At 37.6% G+C, this 19,848-nt stretch overlaps 2 protein-coding genes across 2 annotated transcripts in view; both read right to left on the minus strand.

Moving 5' to 3' along the window:
- Positions 1 to 15,845, minus strand: part of LOC107698614 (stonustoxin subunit beta-like) — a 28,237-nt gene extending 12,392 nt beyond the window's left edge. The window contains exons 1-6 of the mRNA XM_016499667.1: positions 15,659 to 15,845; positions 15,393 to 15,566; positions 15,132 to 15,305; positions 14,856 to 15,026; positions 8,714 to 8,887; positions 7,276 to 7,322 (exon numbers count right to left, since the gene is read on the minus strand). Coding sequence (XP_016355153.1) covers positions 7,276 to 7,322; positions 8,714 to 8,874 — 208 coding nt within the window. The 5' untranslated portion in view covers positions 8,875 to 8,887; positions 14,856 to 15,026; positions 15,132 to 15,305; positions 15,393 to 15,566; positions 15,659 to 15,845. The remainder of the gene's footprint in view (positions 1 to 7,275; positions 7,323 to 8,713; positions 8,888 to 14,855; positions 15,027 to 15,131; positions 15,306 to 15,392; positions 15,567 to 15,658) is intronic.
- Positions 15,846 to 18,910: 3,065 nt separating this feature from the next.
- The window catches only part of LOC107698610 (NACHT, LRR and PYD domains-containing protein 3-like), a 45,398-nt gene continuing 44,460 nt past the window's right edge, over positions 18,911 to 19,848 (minus strand). Inside the window, exon 4 of the mRNA XM_016499663.1 lies at positions 18,911 to 19,359. Within this exon, the coding sequence (XP_016355149.1) occupies positions 18,911 to 19,359 (449 nt within the window). The remainder of the gene's footprint in view (positions 19,360 to 19,848) is intronic.

Below are 19,848 nucleotides of genomic sequence, written 5' to 3' on the forward strand. Positions count from 1 at the left end.
CGTGCTACTGCCTGAAGTAGCCCCCGCCTGACTGCCGCCATGACGAGAACTAGATCGAGGCAGAGGCAATGGAACTCCACCCATTTGAGGAAACGGAGAACATGACTCATCCACAAATGCCACCTCAGCGTGCTAGATGCCCAGGCACGTGAGGCAGCGATCGTGACCATCACCCAGCGCCAGGTAACGACCGCATCCAGAAATGCCCGGGTGATACGTTGTCAGTAGCAAGACGCACATCATCTTTACAAAGACGTAACGTCAAGTTTGCCATGCAACGTCGTCTTTAAAAGACGCACCCGAAATTTGCTCTTTTTCTTATTATTATTGAAGCATTGATGTGACTAAAGAGAACGGCACTCTTGGCCGGCTGGTGAATAATGATCACTTTCACCAGAAGCTGCACCATGAAGAAGACTGTGGCCCAGAAAAACCCCATCTGTGCCTTTTTACAGTGAGGGACATTATTCCCGGAGAGGAAATAAGATACGACTGTGGAGCAAGTGACTGGCTTTGGAGAAAGGTTTGACAAAATTGGACTACTTTTGTCATTTTTACAGATGTGAGACCCCGATTCTTTAAGACTGACAATTTTTTGAAGGGTGGTGGGAACGGGACCTAAAGATCTTGTACTTGTACATATAGCGACGTCACGCTACGGGTGACCCGAGCTCGAATCCCGGCTCGTGGACCTTTCCCGATCTCGCCCCTCTCTTATTCCCTCTTCACTTCCTGTACTGTACAGTAGGGAAGTATGCCATTTCTGATGCAGACACACTGTACGGTTTAGCGTAGTGGGGACCTGGTTTATAAGTAATGGTTTTAACTAATATTTGTGTCATCTTTATTATAGTCTTCATGTACGGTTGATGCTTTGGTCCTGTAGGAGCTACACAACTCACTAATGAGGTATGTGCACATTTTACTTAGTTAGTTTCACTTCAACTAGCCAAAATGAGCAAAATTCTTTTGGCACTTGAAAAAGAACGCTTGGTAGATTTTACAGGGAGAAATCTTGATGAAATCGACATACAGATCCAGAAGGTACTCCACAAATGTTACTCTCTCTTTCTCTCTGGCTGCATTCACACAAAAAAATCTGATTGTTTTACTCCCATGTGACACAGATTGGATATTGTTGCACACATGTAAACACAAAAATCTGCTCGAGATCAGATTTTTTCGCAACCGTCCTGAGACACTTCCAAATGTGGTTTTAGATCGGATACATATCTGATATCTGGACATCTAACCTGCATCTAAACATAAATCCGATTCCCATTGAAAATGATCATTTTCAGCAAGGTTATCATGTCGCTGTTTTTTAATTAAACTCTCAGCTTCACTGCACAGACAAGTAATTCACACACACAAGTACCGGGGTCTAAACCAACTCAGAGAAAGGGGACAAGATCAATAGCGCGTAACCCTTACCATACAGGATTTTAGAAAAGTGGGCAAAGCATAATGTGCACACTTTACTGTATATTGTAATTAATAAAACTGTTAAGGTTACGGCAGCGGGGAATATGAACGTGCATGAGTTATTTTATTTAGTCTGTGTTATTTTAATGTTTCGGTTTTTTTTCAGTTACAATAATTAATCCTAAAATTCAACATTAGTAACTTACTTTTAGCAGCATCAGACGCACGCGCGCTCACATGACCTCCTGGTTCTTACTTGTCTTGTGATTCCACCGCTTGCTGCGTCCCGTGTGAAAGGGCCTTTACTTGTGAATTCAGTTCACTGGAGACTCGCACTAAACGGTTCATTTGAATCAGTGAGTTGTTGACTCGAGAACAACTGCAATCGGTTCATTCTAATTCGTCAATTAATCGCTTGGTGCGATTTGCAAACCGATTGAAAAGGTTAATTGAAAAGAATCAGTTCGTTCTTGAATCAGACACCGCTTCTGCGTCTCGGAGCACGTGATATATTATATTATAAGGAGTAACGATTTGTTTTATGAAATGTAGTGAAGTAAAAAGTACGATCTTATGCTTTGGAATGTAGTGAAGTAAAAGTAAAAGTTACTCAAAATTTAAGTACAGTAACGAAGTAAACCTACTCCGTTGCTGTCCACCACTGGAGGAATCTAATAATTACAGCCCGAAAGGTAACAATTACACTGTCAAATTGTTACAGATCATATTTTTTCTAATGTATGTTTCCATTTCTTTTGATCAAATACTACTTAGAAAATGAGGTTGTTTCTGGGGATTGTAAATTACTTGGAATTATTTGTGATTCATCTCTGGATCCTTTTTATGACTTTTTACTCTCTTGACTGCTTGCACAACTACTTCTGAATGCAGCATGTCCAGTTTAACATCTAGCAGCCTTACAAGCAGAGAGATGTTCATGGAAAGGCAGATTATTCCAAAGATACACTGATATATATGAGTTTAATTCCAGAAAATTGACAGAGAAGCAGCAGTCACTATGGTTTTGTTGCCAAATCTGTTTTCTGTTTGCTTCCACTGCATACATGCAGCTTATGCGCTCGATTTAGCCTCATATGCTGATAATTACAGTAACTAGCTGAAAAAAAACTATTGCTAAAAATAGAATAAAGATTTGTGAACATGTCTGGTACATGTGTATATATTAATGTTTGTCACAAAACATATTTATATTGACGTACAGCCTTTATTTATGAGACTAAAGCCTAAAAATAGTGACATGCACTTGGTTTATTTGGAATATACAGTATCTTTATCCTCCATTAGTTGAAAGGTTATAGTAAAAAAACAACCCTAAAACAAACCCGAATGATTCATAGTTTGTCAGTTTTATGCAGAGATTTGTCAACGATCAGACCGGCTTCATTTTTGTTTTCAGAGTCCACTAAAGTATCGTCACCGCAGCACACTGCATGTGTGTGAGAGAAAGAGAGACATAATTCGCTGATGAGTCTCGGTCACACGACACTAAACAACGATGTGAGATCCAGTGTGAAGAGCTTGAATTCAGCGAAGAACTCTGTGATTTATACTAGTTTATATCCAGATGAAACAGTGCTGACAAACAGCAGAAACACTGTTTAGTCTTCTGACTGTATCATTGCTCACAATCTACAAATCACCATCATTTACCATGGATTTACTGTAGTAACACTAACGGCACCATGGTATTGCTCCACTCTCACCCTAATTTTCTTGATCATAGACAGCATTTTTGTCATTTCATCTGATTATCAACATTTATGAGATTTATTGAGATTTAGTCGAAACAGTTTTGAGGTTGATTTCATTTTGTGTCACTGGAAAATCTATGACTGTATTTTGACGTTGTCTATGATGTTGTGTATTTGATAAGTAGGGATCTGTGAACATTAATATTTTCAGATTTGTGGAGTAAGCAATATTTTATTTTGAAGTGAAATGATAAAATTAGACCCTTGGAGTAATTAGACCCCCCAGAATTGGCACAGAATTTAGGTTTAAATGTAACACTTATTATAATTCAAAAGTAACTTTCAGATGATTGTCTTTTACTTGGATTCTGCTTTGTCTTTTACCAGTTATTCAACTAAATTGCCAAAACACAGTGTTAGAATGATTTAGTATTTATATAAATAGTTAATATTTAATAAATAAATAATTAATAAATATTAATACATGTTATAAGAGGTAATTTACTCGGGATGCGTTTTTTAAGAATAAATACGAGGCTATCTTACCCCCTGTAGTGCTAGATTTGTTTATTTAGTTGTCATAGCTCAAATGTCAAATTATTCTATTTTTTTCCCGTATCACATTGACTGATGCATCATCGTCATCATCCTATACATCAGGGGTGGCGAACGTCAGTCCTGGAGAGCCGCAGCCCTGCAGAGTTTTGCTTCAACCCTAATCAAACACACCGTGATTAAGCTATAGCGTTTGTGTATTTATACTACTGTTTTTCATACAAATACCTAGAACCCATACAGTTATATTTTTACCATGGTATTGAGGTGCTATATGTGTGGTTTTAACTGTGGTTATCATGATCTAAATGTTTGCTACTATGGAAGACTTGGATTAAAATTAAGACTAATTTTAATAAAACTCAAACAGTCAGATTAACTAAATTTCACCATATAAAAATAAAGTTGTTACAATTTTTACAGATGTTCCTGTTTTTGATAATGAACATAAACTTACATCTGCATCCAAACTCAAGCTACTGTCAAATGTGCATTTCTAAGAGACAAGAAAATGTAATATTATTAATATTGCAGCCTGCACTGCAAACTGTGCTGAAAATACTCATCATCAAAGTCAGGAACTCAAACCTGCTTCATGATTTGAAACAATATCACTCGTTAGAATCATGATTTATATATCACTCATTACAACATGCAGAGACTAAAAAAAACATTTTTTCTATTAAGATATTTATTTTGTTAAGGAAAATTAGTGGAAAAGTGTAAAGAATTTAGAAACGTTAAGTGTTTGTCATGTTCTGACCATAAAGAGCAGTTTAAAACCACAGTTAACAGTCTGGTTTCTACAACTTTCACTTAGGAGCAAAAATCTGCCTTTAGTCTGCATGAAATCAAAATGGACTTTATTTACTTTACTAGCGCACATTGCTAGTCTTGATGGAAACAATTAATCTGTGCATGTTAATCCGCTGAAAAAATGTGTTTGTCTTCGTAATCTTTAATCAAAATCTGAACATGGCATTCCTTCTCTGATGACATCAGTTTGACGGCTTGGGCAGAATATCCTTAAACACACCCCTCCAACCGTTAGATTGCTATGAGTGAGAGACAGAGAGGAGGAGCGCAAACATAAAACCATGCCCTCTATTCAATATTCCGTTTCAGCTGGAAATATGTCACTACACTGAAATAAAGTAGGTAGCAACTTCTGGTTCACACAGACTTTAAACTTGAAAGAAATAAAGATTTGAAATTTATTGTGATAATTATCGATATCGACTGAAATTAACATTTTTAGCATGATACATGTTTAAGCCATATTGCCCAGCCCTAATACATCTCATTAATTTAAACAATATGTTTTATTTGTGAACTGATGTTCAGCTGTTCTTTTAATAGTCAACTGTTCATTCATCAGCCATCAAAGCTCAGTAAACACTGGTCACAGACATGAAGATGTACCTTCAGTTCCACCGAGCTGATTGCTCACTTAAACCCCCACAGATCATGTTTTCAAGCCGTCTTAAGTTTGATTTTGACTTGACATAAAGTGGTGATTTCTAAATGTGTGAGCTGTTTGTTTACTTTTCTTAAGGTCTATTTTTGATGTTTTTGCCTTTATTTAAATAGGACAGTGTAGAGCTGGGAGCGAGAGAGAGAGAGAGAGAGAGCGAGAGAGAGCGAGAGAGAGCGAGGGGTCAGGTTTCAGGAAAGGTCCTGGAGCTGGGATCTGAACTCAAGAAGCCTGTAGCACAACGGCTCTATATGTTGGCGCGCTGCCCACAAGACATTCGGCACCGACGGTGTGTTTACTTTTTAACTATTAACAGCCATTATTTTTTCATTCAGACTGATTTGTGGATGCGGAATGATTTATCGTGTGAACCAGTAATAGCAGATCATAACCATTGCCTCCTGTCACGTGACTTTGCCCCATTCATTCTCAATTACCCCCCACCAAACCCAGCACACACTTTAGGGGTCTGTACAAACTCAATGGAGGCAAGAGAGACGTGGCCTCCTGCTGTAACTTTACCTGCTGCTGTCACTGTCTGACAGTGTTACTTCACAAAAACGAGCAATTTATATCTTATGATCCTTCAACAGCAACCAAGATGACATTGATTTAAATGTTGCATTTGAGCAAATAATGTAAAAATGACAGTAGAGTTCTGTAGCTATAAGACTGCTGCTCGCTGATATGAGGATGCTGATCTTCTACAGAGAAACGTTATTGGTGAGTCTTACTGAGTTTCCATCCTTGGCTATTTCACTAAATATAGTAACTAAATGTTTACGCAGACATTCAAGAAATATGCTGAAGTTGTTTGTTGTACTTATTGGCACTAAGTTTTAAGAAATTGTTGAATGAATTTTTTTTTTACACTCAAACTAGTGTTTCCTTTGAACACAGGCATGAAAGAGTTTTAGTTATTTGTTGACTTGCTGACCTACTAATGTAATGAGTTTTGAGAAATGGTTTAGATTACAGATGACATGTTTAGCAAATGTTTTTATAAATGCGTTTTACAAGCAATGTTACTTTGTATTAAATAGAACATCTACTGAATCTATAAATAATGGAGCATTTTTTAGTTTGGAGCTCCTAATCTATTCAAAGTAGATTGTCTTTTTACAAACTGCTTTAAAAAATGTGTTGAAGTCAGTTAACTACTTTAATAACTTTACAAAAAGGATAAAATGGGTGTGAGTTCGATCCCCGCAGTGACTATAAACTGGTTGTGTGTTTGGTGGACCCCAGATATACACTATAACTGAAATGACCCCACAAGTAACCACTGTGTCAGGTTTATAACTTTTGTAGTGAAATATTTGTAATCTGAAGTGAGGCACACAGGCTTTTTAGTTTTTGTCACGTTATTTTTTTTTTTAGGTCTGTAGGATCATAGGAAAGGGTGGTCCCCACTATATAGCAATTCTGACAGGTGACCCCCACGGTGCATATAAACAAGTCTGTGTGTGTGTGTGTGTGTGTGTGTGTGTGTGAGTGTGAGAGAGAGAGAGAGAGAGAGAGAGAGAGAGAGAGTGTGTGTCTATGTGTGTGTTTAGACATACATTTCTGTAGTCCTGTTGTAATCCTGGATTCTCCTCCATGATCCACACTAGAAAACACACACAGTCACATTCAGTCAGTGAACAAATTGCTGTTGCTATGCAGTTACTATACAAGGTACTCAGGTGGTTGCTAGGGAGTTGCTATGTGGTTGCTAAGGTACGTGATGTGGTTGCTTTGCGGTTGATAACATGTTCAGGGTGGTTTCTAGGGTGTTGCTATGCAGTTGCTAGGGTACTCGGGGTGATTGCTTAGGGTGGTTTCTAGGGTGTTGCTATGTAGTTGCCAGGGCACTTGGGTGGTTGCTATGCAGTTGATAACATGTTCTGGTTGGTTGCTATGTGGTTGCCAAGGTACACAACATGGTTGCTAGGGTGTTGTTGTGTAGTTGCTAGAGTACATGGGGTGGTTGCTAGTAGGGCTGTGTATCACCAGTAAAGTCATGATACGATACGTATCCCGATACGGGACTGCACTGAATTTCACCTCAGCAGAATTCAGTAAAACAGCTGTTTGAGAGTGTGTGTGTATGTGTGTGTTTAGACATACATTTCTGTAGTCCTGTTGTAATCCTGGATTCTCCTCCATGATCCACACTAGAAAACACACACAGTCACATTCAGTCAGTGAACAAATTGCTGTTGCTATGCAGTTACTATACAAGGTACTCAGGTGGTTGCTAGGGAGTTGCTATGTGGTTGCTAAGGTACGTGATGTGGTTGCTTTGCGGTTGATAACATGTTCAGGGTGGTTTCTAGGGTGTTGCTATGCAGTTGCTAGGGTACTCGGGGGGGATTGCTTGGGAGTTGCTATGTAGTTGCCAGGGCACTTGGGTGGTTGCTATGCAGTTGATAACATGTTCTGTTTGGTTGCTATGTGGTTGCCAAGGTACACAACATGGTTGCTAGGGTGTTGATGTGCAGTTGCTAGAGTACATGGGGTGGTTGCTAGTAGGGCTGTGTATCACCAGTAAAGTCATGATACGATACGTATCCCGATACGGGACTGCACTGAATTTCACCTCAGCAGAACTCAGTAAAACAGCTGTTTATTAAACACTGCATACTGTAGGACCACTGCTGACTGTAGGCGGAGCAGACAGTTGATCTCTGCATTATGAAGAGCCTCCAGAACTGTATAATATCAGTAATGGTGTAGGTTTCACGTTTCAACATTGGGCACTCTTGACCAGGTACAATATTATGATTGTTTGCATCTTGTTTTCAAGCCCATAAATAATACTGTCCTCGTTCTAATATATTTATATTGTAATGTCCTCATTCTAATATATTAATAAAATCATCTTTACATTGCTGGTAGGTGATCATTGCACAAATGTTCTAAACTAATGTGCTGTCTTCACTGCAGCTCACACACACACATTCAGTCACTCACACAGATCGAGCAACACAGAAACTTCAGAAGCGATGCAGGTGTTTTGTAGTTGGATGTAAAAGTGAACATAAGAGTCTTCATTTTCTCCTGACATCAGAGTCACTGAGGAGGCAGTGGATTAGTTTAGTTTTTGATGGCAACACCACCGAATACACAAAAAAAAAACAGAAGAGTGGGGTGGGGTGAGCAGTAGCTGTTTTTGACAAGGTAAAAAGGGTGTTGTTTTACACAACCATTGATGAATTTAACCAAAGTATGTTTCACCATTCATGTATGTAGTACTAAAGAGTCCGATCCGATGCATCCTATGTCCCCTTTAAAGTTAGGGCTTTTTTGTTCCTTAATTTACAAGTTGTTAATGTTTGCAACATAAGTTATAATTTTGAATATGTTTGTTTCTACCTTTTATGGAAGCTGTAGGGAGGAGGCTGCTATTTTTATTGTGTTTTCACTGTTTGCTCTGGTTTTGTGGCCAGTTAGGGGGTGAGTTAAAAGTACTGTTTTGTTATATTTTTTTTGTTTGTTGAAATATACCCAGAGATAATGAAAAGTTTAAACAATAAAGCCTAAAACCTCTTCCTGCTCAACATACTTGAATTTGTCCAGTGAGCAGTTTGAATCCTCCAGTTTTTCAGAGAGCAGCTTGACTCCAGAATCTCCCGGGTGATTATAGCTTAGATCCAGCTCTCTCAAGTGTGAGGGGTTTGAAGTCAGAGCTGAAGACACATAACAACATCCCTCCTCTGTCACCATACAGCCAGACAACCTACAAAAACATACAGAAACAGTCCACATCACATTAGTTTGTTTGTTCACATTATGTGTTGTATCCTTTGTAGCGAATCAGCTCATTGGGGAAATATGAATAATTAATCATAACTAGTTATAATTAATTATAAATATTTAGATCCGCTGTAAGTATTTACTTGACCTCTCAGGGTCAACTGTCTGTCAATTCTAAGTTCGGTTCGCCTGAATTAAACTTTTTCCTTCTGCAGCTTCAGAGGTTTTCAGGAAGAATGCTTTGGCTCCCCCTTTTGTGTCTGTGTACAGGGGTGAGGGAGTTTGCACTGCTGGCTGTGTGACATGCAGCAGGGTGTCTTTTACTTGAGTCCATGCGCAGTCGGTAGGACTGTTTCAATTCTTTCTGAACCATGTCAAGCTCCTCTTTAATTGCTGAGTCAGGGTTTGGACCTCAGCTCTGGCTGCATACAGATGGCCTTCTAAGGCCTTAGCTCTGGTGTCTCATTAAGTTCCACATATGCTGTTTTAAACAGTGACTTTGTGTGAAACAGTTGTCTTTCCAAGTCCTCAATTCTTTCTGAACCATGTCAAGCTCCTCTTTAATTGCTGAGTCAGGGTTTGGACCTCAGCTCTGGCTGCATGCAGATCGCCTTCTACGGTCTTAGCTCTGGTGTCTCTCTCATTACAGTCAGTTATGACATGTCCCATACAACTTCATTCACAAATCAAAACAGCACATTTTGCTTGCAAGCAATATTTAAAATGACGCCACCATTCTAAATTACTGCTAGTACTGCATAACGTAGGAAACTATTATTTTCCTGGCCATGTGAATGCTGGGATTTTTCTGGCTAGCTTGTCAAGGTCTCTGGGGGACCCCCTCCTCTCTGTGGTTGCTGGAGGTATTATGGTTCTGTCTGCTGAGTTGTTAAGCAGAAAGTGTTGGCTCCCCCCTTCGTAGCTTGGTGCATATGAGGGAGTTTGCACTGCTGAGTGAGGATGCAGGAGTAGGGTGTCTCTCCCACTGCGTTTCCTTTTGCAGCCTATAAGAGTACCTGAGTGATTCTTAGTTCAAACACACCTTTGTAAAAAGGTGCAAATGATACTTAATGTATCATTTAATAAGACGAAGTTTGATACTTGCACGTCTTGTCTGTCTGACAGAGATTCCTGATGCAATCTGAAGGCTCAAGTTGATTTTTGCTGAAGTTGGTTGATGGGAAAGAACCAGTTTGAGTCAGATTATCTTGGTGAATGGAAAAGTCAAGGCTCGAGGCCTGGCACGGAGCGTTGTGGCTCACATTTTCATCTTCTCAGAATCCAACCAAACCGCAGACTGCAGGCGGGTCACTGATGTGAGGCCTTTAAGGTCTGAGAAGATTCACGCCTCTCAAGATGGGCTTGTCCAATGAGAAAGGCTGAAATCCCAAGCGGGAGTTTGGAAATACTGGGGAGTTTTATGACCCTTTAATATATTGCCTATGTACCAACATATAATATACACTCTCGTTTAGATCATCAGAAGACGAATTCATAGATACTACACATGGTAGGATTACATATAGGTAAGATGACAGGAACGAATGGTTCCATCATAAGCCTGCATAAAACAGTATAAAATATCAAAGACAACATACACAATGACCTGAAGGATATGTGTGTTCATTCAAAGAAAGGTTTTCCTATGAATTAATTAGAGAAGAGTCCATTTTTATGGGCAATGTGTGTCTTTCCTAAGGGTAAATTAATTGAGTTGTGCTCTGCCCGCATTCCTCTGGGCAATAAAACCAGTGATATCAGCATTGGTTGCCATGGAGCCAGAGGCCTGTTCTGCCTTTCTGAGGTGTTTGATGCATTTCGGGGGAAGGGTCCATAGATCCTCATAGTTGGTTTGTTGACTGAGGGGTGTTACAGAGTATTTGTTAAATATAATAAAAAAAAATTGTGTGTCTGATTGGTCCAGATGCTACAAGTCTACAAAACAAGACCTTCTCCACTTATACAGGGAATTAGGTAAATTAAGTGGACAAAATCCATGCCTGAAGGGCAGGACATCCAAGTTATAAAACCTGGTGAATGTAGATGGGGAAGACCAGCCAGAGGCTGTACACATATATCACCAATAGATAAATCAAATGAAAAACTGTGTGTTTGATTGGTCCAGACGCTACACCTTTTTGTATTGAACTGATTATTCAATAAAAAGTATTGTGCACATTTGTTGTCATTCTGATCTTGTCAGTTGGGTCAACTGTATAATATTCACAGAGACAGACTTTATGAATATGTGCAATTAGCTGGTTTGTGTACTGAAAATCTGATTATTTTATTTTAAAGCAACCGAGCAATGCGCTGAGGAGGTAGAAGCATAGAAACATATGCTATTCACACAAGCCTCATTCATACTAATGTGCTCATACGAGGACATCCTCAGACCTCAGCATTAGATCTCAGTCATTTGACTGGTCAGGCTGGTTCAAAAGCCGACATCCTCAGACCTCAGCATCAGATCTCAGTCATTTGACTGGTCAGGCTGGTTCAAGCATCCCTTCTGGCTGCAAATGACCATATTTAATATTTATAATATTAATTTTTAATTTCTGGATAATGATTTGATGTCATTTTTGTGCTTAACTCCATTTGTGTGAGTGGCATATTTACTCAACTTCTAATAGGGAATTTTCACACCTAGTTCGTTTTAACCCTCCAAACGCTCTCAGAGCCCCCCCATTTACATTTACATTTTTTACAAAAATGTAAATGTAAAAACCGGAATTTGGGAAAAGATTAAATGGGCCCTAAGTAAGGTTCGCTTTTGGGTCCCTTTAGGCGGGGGCCGCCTAAAGGTTTTTTCCCAAATTCCGGATTTTACATTTACATTTTTCTAGACTCTGTTTTAATGGTTAAATTAATAAATATGAATAAAAAAAGTCTAATTAATTGAAATCATGAATCTTACACAATTTATTAAAAGTTTAACAAAACTTACATCTCATTTTTTCATTTTTTTTTCTCAAATTCAGTTTTATTTTTACCAAATTCTGTGTTTTCCATTAATTTTCTGGATTCCATTTGAATGGTTTCATTAAATTTTAATAATCAAAATCATCTCTAATTAACTGATTTTATAAAAAAATATTTTATTATTATTTAATTAATTAAATTATTTTTTTCAGAAAAACTGTGTTGTGTCTCTACATTTTTCTAGTAAATAAATTATTTTTGTATATGATATGATGAAGTTTTTCTTTACATTTATGTAATCTACGGCTAGCTGTGCATTAAATAATTTTAATGCATGACATGGAGGCAACAAACCACCCGACACGCAGCGGAGATCTAGCATTCTGCCCACTTTAAATCAGACACAGAGATGAAGTAGTGCTGTAAGATCACATTTATTTGAATGCATTAATTATAGCATTGTTTTGAAATAATTAATGAGAGAGAGAGAGAGAGAGAGAGATGAAAGTTGTGTGTGAATTGCACTCTGCGAACAGTGAAGCTGTGAGTTTAGTTACTTCAAAAACAGTGATTTTACCCCCTAGATGCCGAGAAATATAATGTAGCGATTCAGTATCGAAGCCATTATATTAGTACAATTTACAAGGCAGTGTTGACATCATTTGAATACTATCTTATCTGAGAAAAAAGGAAGTTGAATTAACTTTACAGATAATGTTCCCTTTTAATTTTAAATTTGACTGAAATGTGTTGTTAAAGCTCTGGATAAAGCTCTTCCTCATCCCCTTCACTGTCCACTTCATCTTCCAAACTTTCCAGTAGGTCAGACTCCAGCGTTCCACTGCTGCACAGAAAGCTGGGGTCTGAGTTCTTGTGAAGTTGTGGTGTGAACAAGAAAGTGCCTGAGATCACTTCAGTGCTGAAGAAGACCAAGAAAAGGACCGTGTTCTCTTTTGAGTCCACTATACTGTGAACACCATAAGGACTCTGTCAGTCCTGTGTTCCTGTGTCTTGTGTTTCTCTCCGCATGTGCCTTCCTTTACCCGGTTTTTCCCATGTTAATGATGTTTATTGATTCCAGGTTTGTCTCGTTTAGTTCCTGTACTTAAGCCCTGTGTTTCCTGAGTCCTGCGTCTTAAATGTCTTAATTTAGTCTTAAATGTCTACCCTGTGTGCTACATGTGTGCTCCTTGTTCCTTGAGAAATAAAGAGTATTATGCTTCTGGATTCCTTCTGTCTCCACGCTCCTTCGTCTCCTCGCTCCGACACAGCAGGCACACCGTGAAAGAAGACTGGACCGAAAACAGATAGCGGCACCCCTTCTCCTCATTTTGGTTTCCTTTTTGAAAGTGTTTTGTTTTCCGTCCCCGTGTCAAGCCCGCTGGCCGCTACTCAGTCAAGCCCGCCGGCCGTTCCTCAGTCAGGCCCACCAGCGGTTCCATTGTCAAGCCCGCCGGCCGATTCCCTCCCAAGCCCTCAGCTAAAAGCTGTCTCTCTCACCTCTGCTCTAAAAAGGAGAATGCGGAGGAAGAGACTGTGGGCTCCAGCCCCTGAGTCCGCTCCAGTGTCGGCTCCAGCCCCAGAGTCAAACCCAGAAAGAAATCCTGTTCCCAAGTCCAGCCCAGAGAGGGCTTCTGTTCCCAAGTCCAGCCCAGAGAGGGCTCCTGCTCCTAAGTTAAGCCCAGAGAGGGCTCCTGTTCCCAAGTTAAGCCCTGAGAGGGCTCCAGTTCCCACGTCCAGCCCAAGGAGGGCTCCAGTTCCCACGTTCAGCCCAAAGAGGGCTCCAGTTCCTATGTCCAGCCCAAGGAGGGCTCCAGTTCCTATGTCCAGCCCAAGGAGGGCTCCATCCATTACCCAGTTTCTCCCATGTTAATTATGTTTATTGATTCCAGGTTTGTCTCGTTTAGTCCCGTGTGCTACGTGTGTGTTCCTTGTTCCTTGAGAAATAAAGTGTATTATGCTTCTGGATTCCCTCCGTTTCCGCGCTCCTTCGTCTCCTCGCTCCGACACAGTAGGCACACCGTGACAGACACAAGTCACTTTCGGCTGGTTCCCATTCTGGTTAACTTTAAGTGAACTGGGTTTGGTTCTTTTAAAAAAATATATATCTGAAAACACCCATAGAATAATTTTCAGCACTTTAGGCAAACAATTCAGAGTGAATCTGTACATGTTTGTAAAATAAAAATATTAATTGCAAATAGTTCAAATATATTTACAGTAAAATTACAATGCTATTATTTATGGCTCTCTTAATATCTTTGCTTTCAATCTTTAAAAATAGAGCTTTTATTATTTTCATAAAGTATATAAAATATAAAAATGTTATTTTAGAAAACTATGAACAACCTTAAAAGTTCTTGATGCTTCAACAGATTTATAAACAATTCTCATTACAAATTTATCAAGATATTTGGTGCATTTTTAGTTTTCCAATCCATGTTATAAGTGACCCAAACTCACAGCACTGATAGAGATGAGTTCATGTGGAACAGCATTTACAGCAAACTGAATAACTCTGAGACTTCAGTTTCTTGTGTTTCAGTGAATACTGTGTCACACTTCACTCGTATATTGTATATGTATATAATCATACATTTCTATAATTACATCATAACCTTCGCAATCTGATGATCACACTAACCAATATCACATTCTCACAACCATGCATTGTTAGAATTTATAAATAAGTTACCAGCCATCTGGCAAGTAACACCCTTTTCATATACTTGCCAGAGCCGTGTTAAATTTGGACCCTAGCCAAGATGCTAAGGGTGTCCTGCACACGGCTGCTAGATGCTATGCTGCTAGCTTGTGCAGTGCTGTCAGAAGCTATCTTTGAAAATGCAGCCGTTTTAGTAATTGTTTCCGGCCGTTTCAATCTATGAAAAAAATGCCTGCGAATGTTGTTTTTGTCTCTAGTTCTGGAAGTCCATTGAAAGCAGAAGCAACATTTTTTTTTAACAAAATTCAGCTGCCATTTATTGTGGTAGCATTTTGTTAATTATTTTATGGAAAACCATTACCTCAGTAGCTCCAGCTGACATTTTGGACTCCTCAGTCCATCAGAAAGCAGCTTCACTCCTGAATCCTGCAGGTCATTGTTACTCAGGTCCAGCTCTCTCAGGACGGAGTTTGATGATAAAACTGATGACAAACTCTCACAAGACTGAGCAGTGAGATTACATGTGAAAAATCTGAACAAGAAGAACACAGTAACTGCATACAGAATAAATCTTATCAGTGTGTTTTTTTTAATAATTAACTTGCAAAATAATTAATCAAGTATTTGAAACTCAAACCTCAATATCTCCAGCTTAGAGTTTGGACTCTTCAGTCCATCAGAAAGAAGCTTCACTCCAGAATCCTGCAGGTCATTGTTACTCAGGTCCAGCTCTCTCAGGACAGAGATTGATGATTGTAAAACTGATGACAAACTCTCACAAGACTGAGCAGTGAGATTACAGATGGAAAATCTGAAGAAGAACACAGTAACTGCATACAACAGTGTGGTTTTTTTAATTAACTTGCAAAAGAATTAATCAAGTATTTGAAACTCAAACCTCAGTATCTCCAGCTTAGAGTTTGGACTCTTCAGACCTTCGGAAAGCAGCTTCACTCCAGAATCCTGCAGGTCATTGTTACTCAGGTCCAGCTCTCTCAGGACAGAGTTTGAGGATTGTAAAACTGATGACAAACTCTCACAAGACTGAGCAGTGAGATTACAGATGGAAAATCTGAAGAAGAAGAACACAGTAACTGCATACAACAGTGTGGTTTTTTAATAATTAACTTGCAAAAGAATTAATCAAGTATTTGAAACTCAAACCTCAGTATCTCCAGCTTAGAGTTTGGACTCTTCAGACCTTCGGAAAGCAGCTTCACTCCAGAATCCTGCAGGTCATTGTTACTCAGGTCCAGCACATTTAGATGGGAATTTGAGGATTGTAGAGCTGAAGACAAACTCTCACAGGACTGAGCAGTGAGATTACATCCACATAGCCTGTGTAAACAAAACAAACAGCTATATTAATGTGAATTTATGAGTTTATATAGTTTATAATCCGCAGTGCATGTTTGTGATAAATAAAGTATTATTAGACTTTATTGACTTTATTGATTGAACTTTACTAGGTAACAATTTATAATAATTATACAACAACAAAGCACTAATAACTCATTTTAAAACTATTGTAGTTCATTAAGTGCTTTAAACCAACATTTATTGGACATTAATTGCATTCATTTTCAGTTTTTATACTGTACAAACTGTTTATTATGTACCCTAACTCTACCTCTAATCCTAACTGATGTATTTTAACAACGTGATCTAATGAGTATTTGTATATATTTCATATTGTCAGCATTATGTCATTTTATTTTTTAAGTGGTTATGTTTAGGTTTGGGGATAGACTTTATGTATTTGTAAATATTTTAAGCAACTTTGTTTACACTATAATAAGTACAGACTAATAAAGTACTTACAAATAATTTACAAACTGTTAATTTAAGTTAATGAATAGTTTATAAATTGTAGTTTCTGTAGTGAATCAGCTCATGGGGAAATATGAATAATTAATCATAACTAGTTATAATTAATTATAAATATTTAGATCTTGTTAATCTAATGAATAACTGATTTATTAAATCAAATGAAAAATTGTGTTTTTGATTGGTCCAGACGCTACATTTCTATGTTGTTAACACAAACAAGTTATAAACAAATAGTGAGTTTTTCGATTATTATTACTGTAATTAACATTAATTGTAATTGAATTAAGTGTTAAAGACTTGCATAACGTTTTTTTCATCCTTTATTAACAACTTGTTAACTATACCTAAGTGATATATTTTACACCAATATTAAACGAGTTGTTAATGGTTCATGAAAAAAATAAGTTATTAATTAACAGTAAATAAATGCTTACGTATAAAGTGAATTGATGCACATTTAATGCTTAATCAGTGTCTTTGTAAACATTTTAGGAACATTTATTATTCATGGAATTAACGTATAATAAAGGTAGTATTAAAGCAATTAATTAATGACAATTAAGCATTTTGTATGACTTAATCTAAAGTGAGTACTATTTAACCCTAATAAAACATTTATTAATGATCCATTACTTTAAAAGTTGGACATCGCTTAACCTTGTTTTGTAAGGATCAAAGCAGACACAACACAGGTCATACCGAAATCATAACTCATTTATTTTTATTAACATGGCTTGACATGACGAAGAAAAGATGGCCTGACAGATAGAAACATCACACCACCATTGGAGTACCACACACACACACACACACACACACACACACACACACTTACTTATACAAACTACTGGGAGTATTACAAGTTTTCTATTTCATCCTACCCTGAACTGCATCCAATATCATTTCATCAATCAGATAGTATAACTCTCTCTTTCTCTCTCTCTCCATACCACTTGCTGTGGTTAACAGTAAGATGATCAGACCCTAGAACTGACAGTATGCAGTGGGCACGCCACTCGTCACTGATGACAGAGGACCCAGGACTTACATGGTGGGAGATCAAGGGGACCAAGATGTCTTTGAGACCTTTTTTCCACAAGCTCTAGATTAGGCTTCCCACTTCCATTTTCTTTATTCCTGACACTCAACATCCTAAATACCCACTTCTTTCTCTTGCATCCTCCAGTCATTCTTCCTTCACTTATTACACAACATTTCAACACATAAATAATTAACACAATAAAAGATATTGATTTAAGATTAACATTTGATAAAATCTTACCAGTTTGTTAGTTACATCTTACAATCCATTACAGTGTACAAAACAATCATCGCAAAATGGCAGCAGCTGCGTTTGTATGAAATGAGAGCGAGTCCGTGATACCAGGATGTCATAATTAAATAATTGTACACATAATATTTAATTGAGTTTTAATATTTTATTAGCTAAGCAAACGCGAAGAGAAACTGTCCCTGGCAAGAGTATAGCGCTGACTTCAGTTACCCGGATGAGCGTGTGTTATCAGCTTTTACCGGTGGTTATCGAGGAATAACATACCTCGGAATGTCGCGACTGACCAATCAGAATCAAGTATTCAACAGAGCCATGTAATAATAAACGTTAACATCTTAAATTTCAAACAGATCTTAAACATTGGCAAGATATGACACTTATAATACATTATAACTATGAGAAATATAATTCATTGTAACTGAAGTGGATGCAACATGTTCACTGTGTGTTATAAATCATCATACTCTTAAAAGCTATAACCACAAATAAGTATTATAATACATTAAAACTGTTCTTATGATTATTCATGAGATGATACAACATATTATACGTTTTTTTTATAATGCATTTTTCATTCAATATATACGAATACCCTTATAATGTATTATAAATACGGGCTTCATAGAAAGTGTTACCGCTTTTTTTTTGCAGCACCTTTTCTTTGCAAGAGCCACAACAATCAAACAAAACTAATAGTTTGCAAATAATTTGTAAATTTGTTATTACTGTATACTTCTTATAAAGTGTTACCGATGTATCTATTAAAAAGCTATAAGTAGCTTAAATAAGTACAAATGTCAGGGCAGCATCTCCAAGGCCCAAAAAATGCCTCAGGATCAACTCCTGTTCATAACTCATCTGTGCATTTGTGCTCAACACTGCAGCAAATCATTCATGAATCAAACTGATCCAGTTCAACTCACTGACTCAATGATCCGGTCACAGCGTTTGTCAAGTTATCAACACACTGAATCTGTTCTACTGAAATGAGGCAAGAACAAAGAGTAATATGATCCTCTGAGCTGAGGATTTCACTGATGAAGTGAAAATAAATCTATTGTAATCTAATTCATAAGGAAAGGTAACATTTTTTAAAACAGTTCATTGAAACAATGTTCAAAGAAGTCATGAAGAAATGTAGGTATTATTTAATTCTCATAACTGGAAAACAGCATTACAAAATCCCAGGTTTTCCAGAATGGTTGGGAAGCCTGATTGTTTTCTCATCAGGTTTTTTGAGTAGGTGTTGTCTGTCTTGTGTTCTTGGAGAAAATGCAACTGATACAATCGTACTACAGTATATTCAGCAGAAACTCATGGAGATTGACCTCTTTATCTTTAATCATGTTGATCTCTCTGAATGGAAGCAGGAACACACACTCTATATCCTGATTGGTGCTTTCTTCTGCCCAGTCCAGGATGAACTTGTGCACAGAGACAGTTTTTCCGATGCCAGCGACTCCCTTGGTCAGCACAATCTTCAGTTCAGTAAATATATCATTGCATTTGATTGGTTTATCCTGTGTTTTTTTGTTCATGAAAGCATCATCAATCTTCAGAATCTCATGTTCATGATTGACATCTTTCATCTCTCCCTCTGTGATGAACAGCTCTGTGTAAACAGTCTCGAGATCTGTGTCATTGTCTTTGTTGCCCTCAAAAATACACTTTGCTTTCTTCTTCATGTTTGTTTTGTGAATTTGCAAGAATTTCTGCAGCATTAAATCATCTGTTAAAAAGGCTGATGAAAGTGAATAAAAACATGATGAAAAAGCAAAAAACAGATTTAACTTTGTCAACATGTTATAATTAAATGACTGTTGAATATAATGCAGACCTGAGGCTTTAGTGAATTTCATTAAGCCTCATAGAATTTTTCAGATGCCTTAATTTGTAAATTCCAGAAAGCATTAATTTGGAAAATCTTTCCACGATGAATTTTAATTTATATATATATATATATATATATATATATATTAGTTGTGGCCATAATTATTGACACCCTTTGTAAATATAAACTTAAAAGCCTGTGAAAATAAATCTGCATTCCTTTTGATTTTTTATTTAAATAAAAACACTGAATGAAAAACTTTTCATTGAAGTAAAACAACTGAAAATATGAGGGGGGGATCTTGTTATGAAAAAGATGTTTTTCTCAAATACACGTTGGCCACAATAGGGTATATGTCGAACATCACCTGACCAAACCCGGAAAACAGGTCTCATCGCT

The sequence above is a fragment of the Sinocyclocheilus anshuiensis genome, unplaced genomic scaffold (genome assembly GCF_001515605.1).
Source record: "Sinocyclocheilus anshuiensis isolate Anshui unplaced genomic scaffold, SAMN03320099.WGS_v1.1 scaffold254, whole genome shotgun sequence".
In the NCBI taxonomy this organism is placed as follows: Eukaryota; Metazoa; Chordata; class Actinopteri; order Cypriniformes; family Cyprinidae; genus Sinocyclocheilus; species Sinocyclocheilus anshuiensis.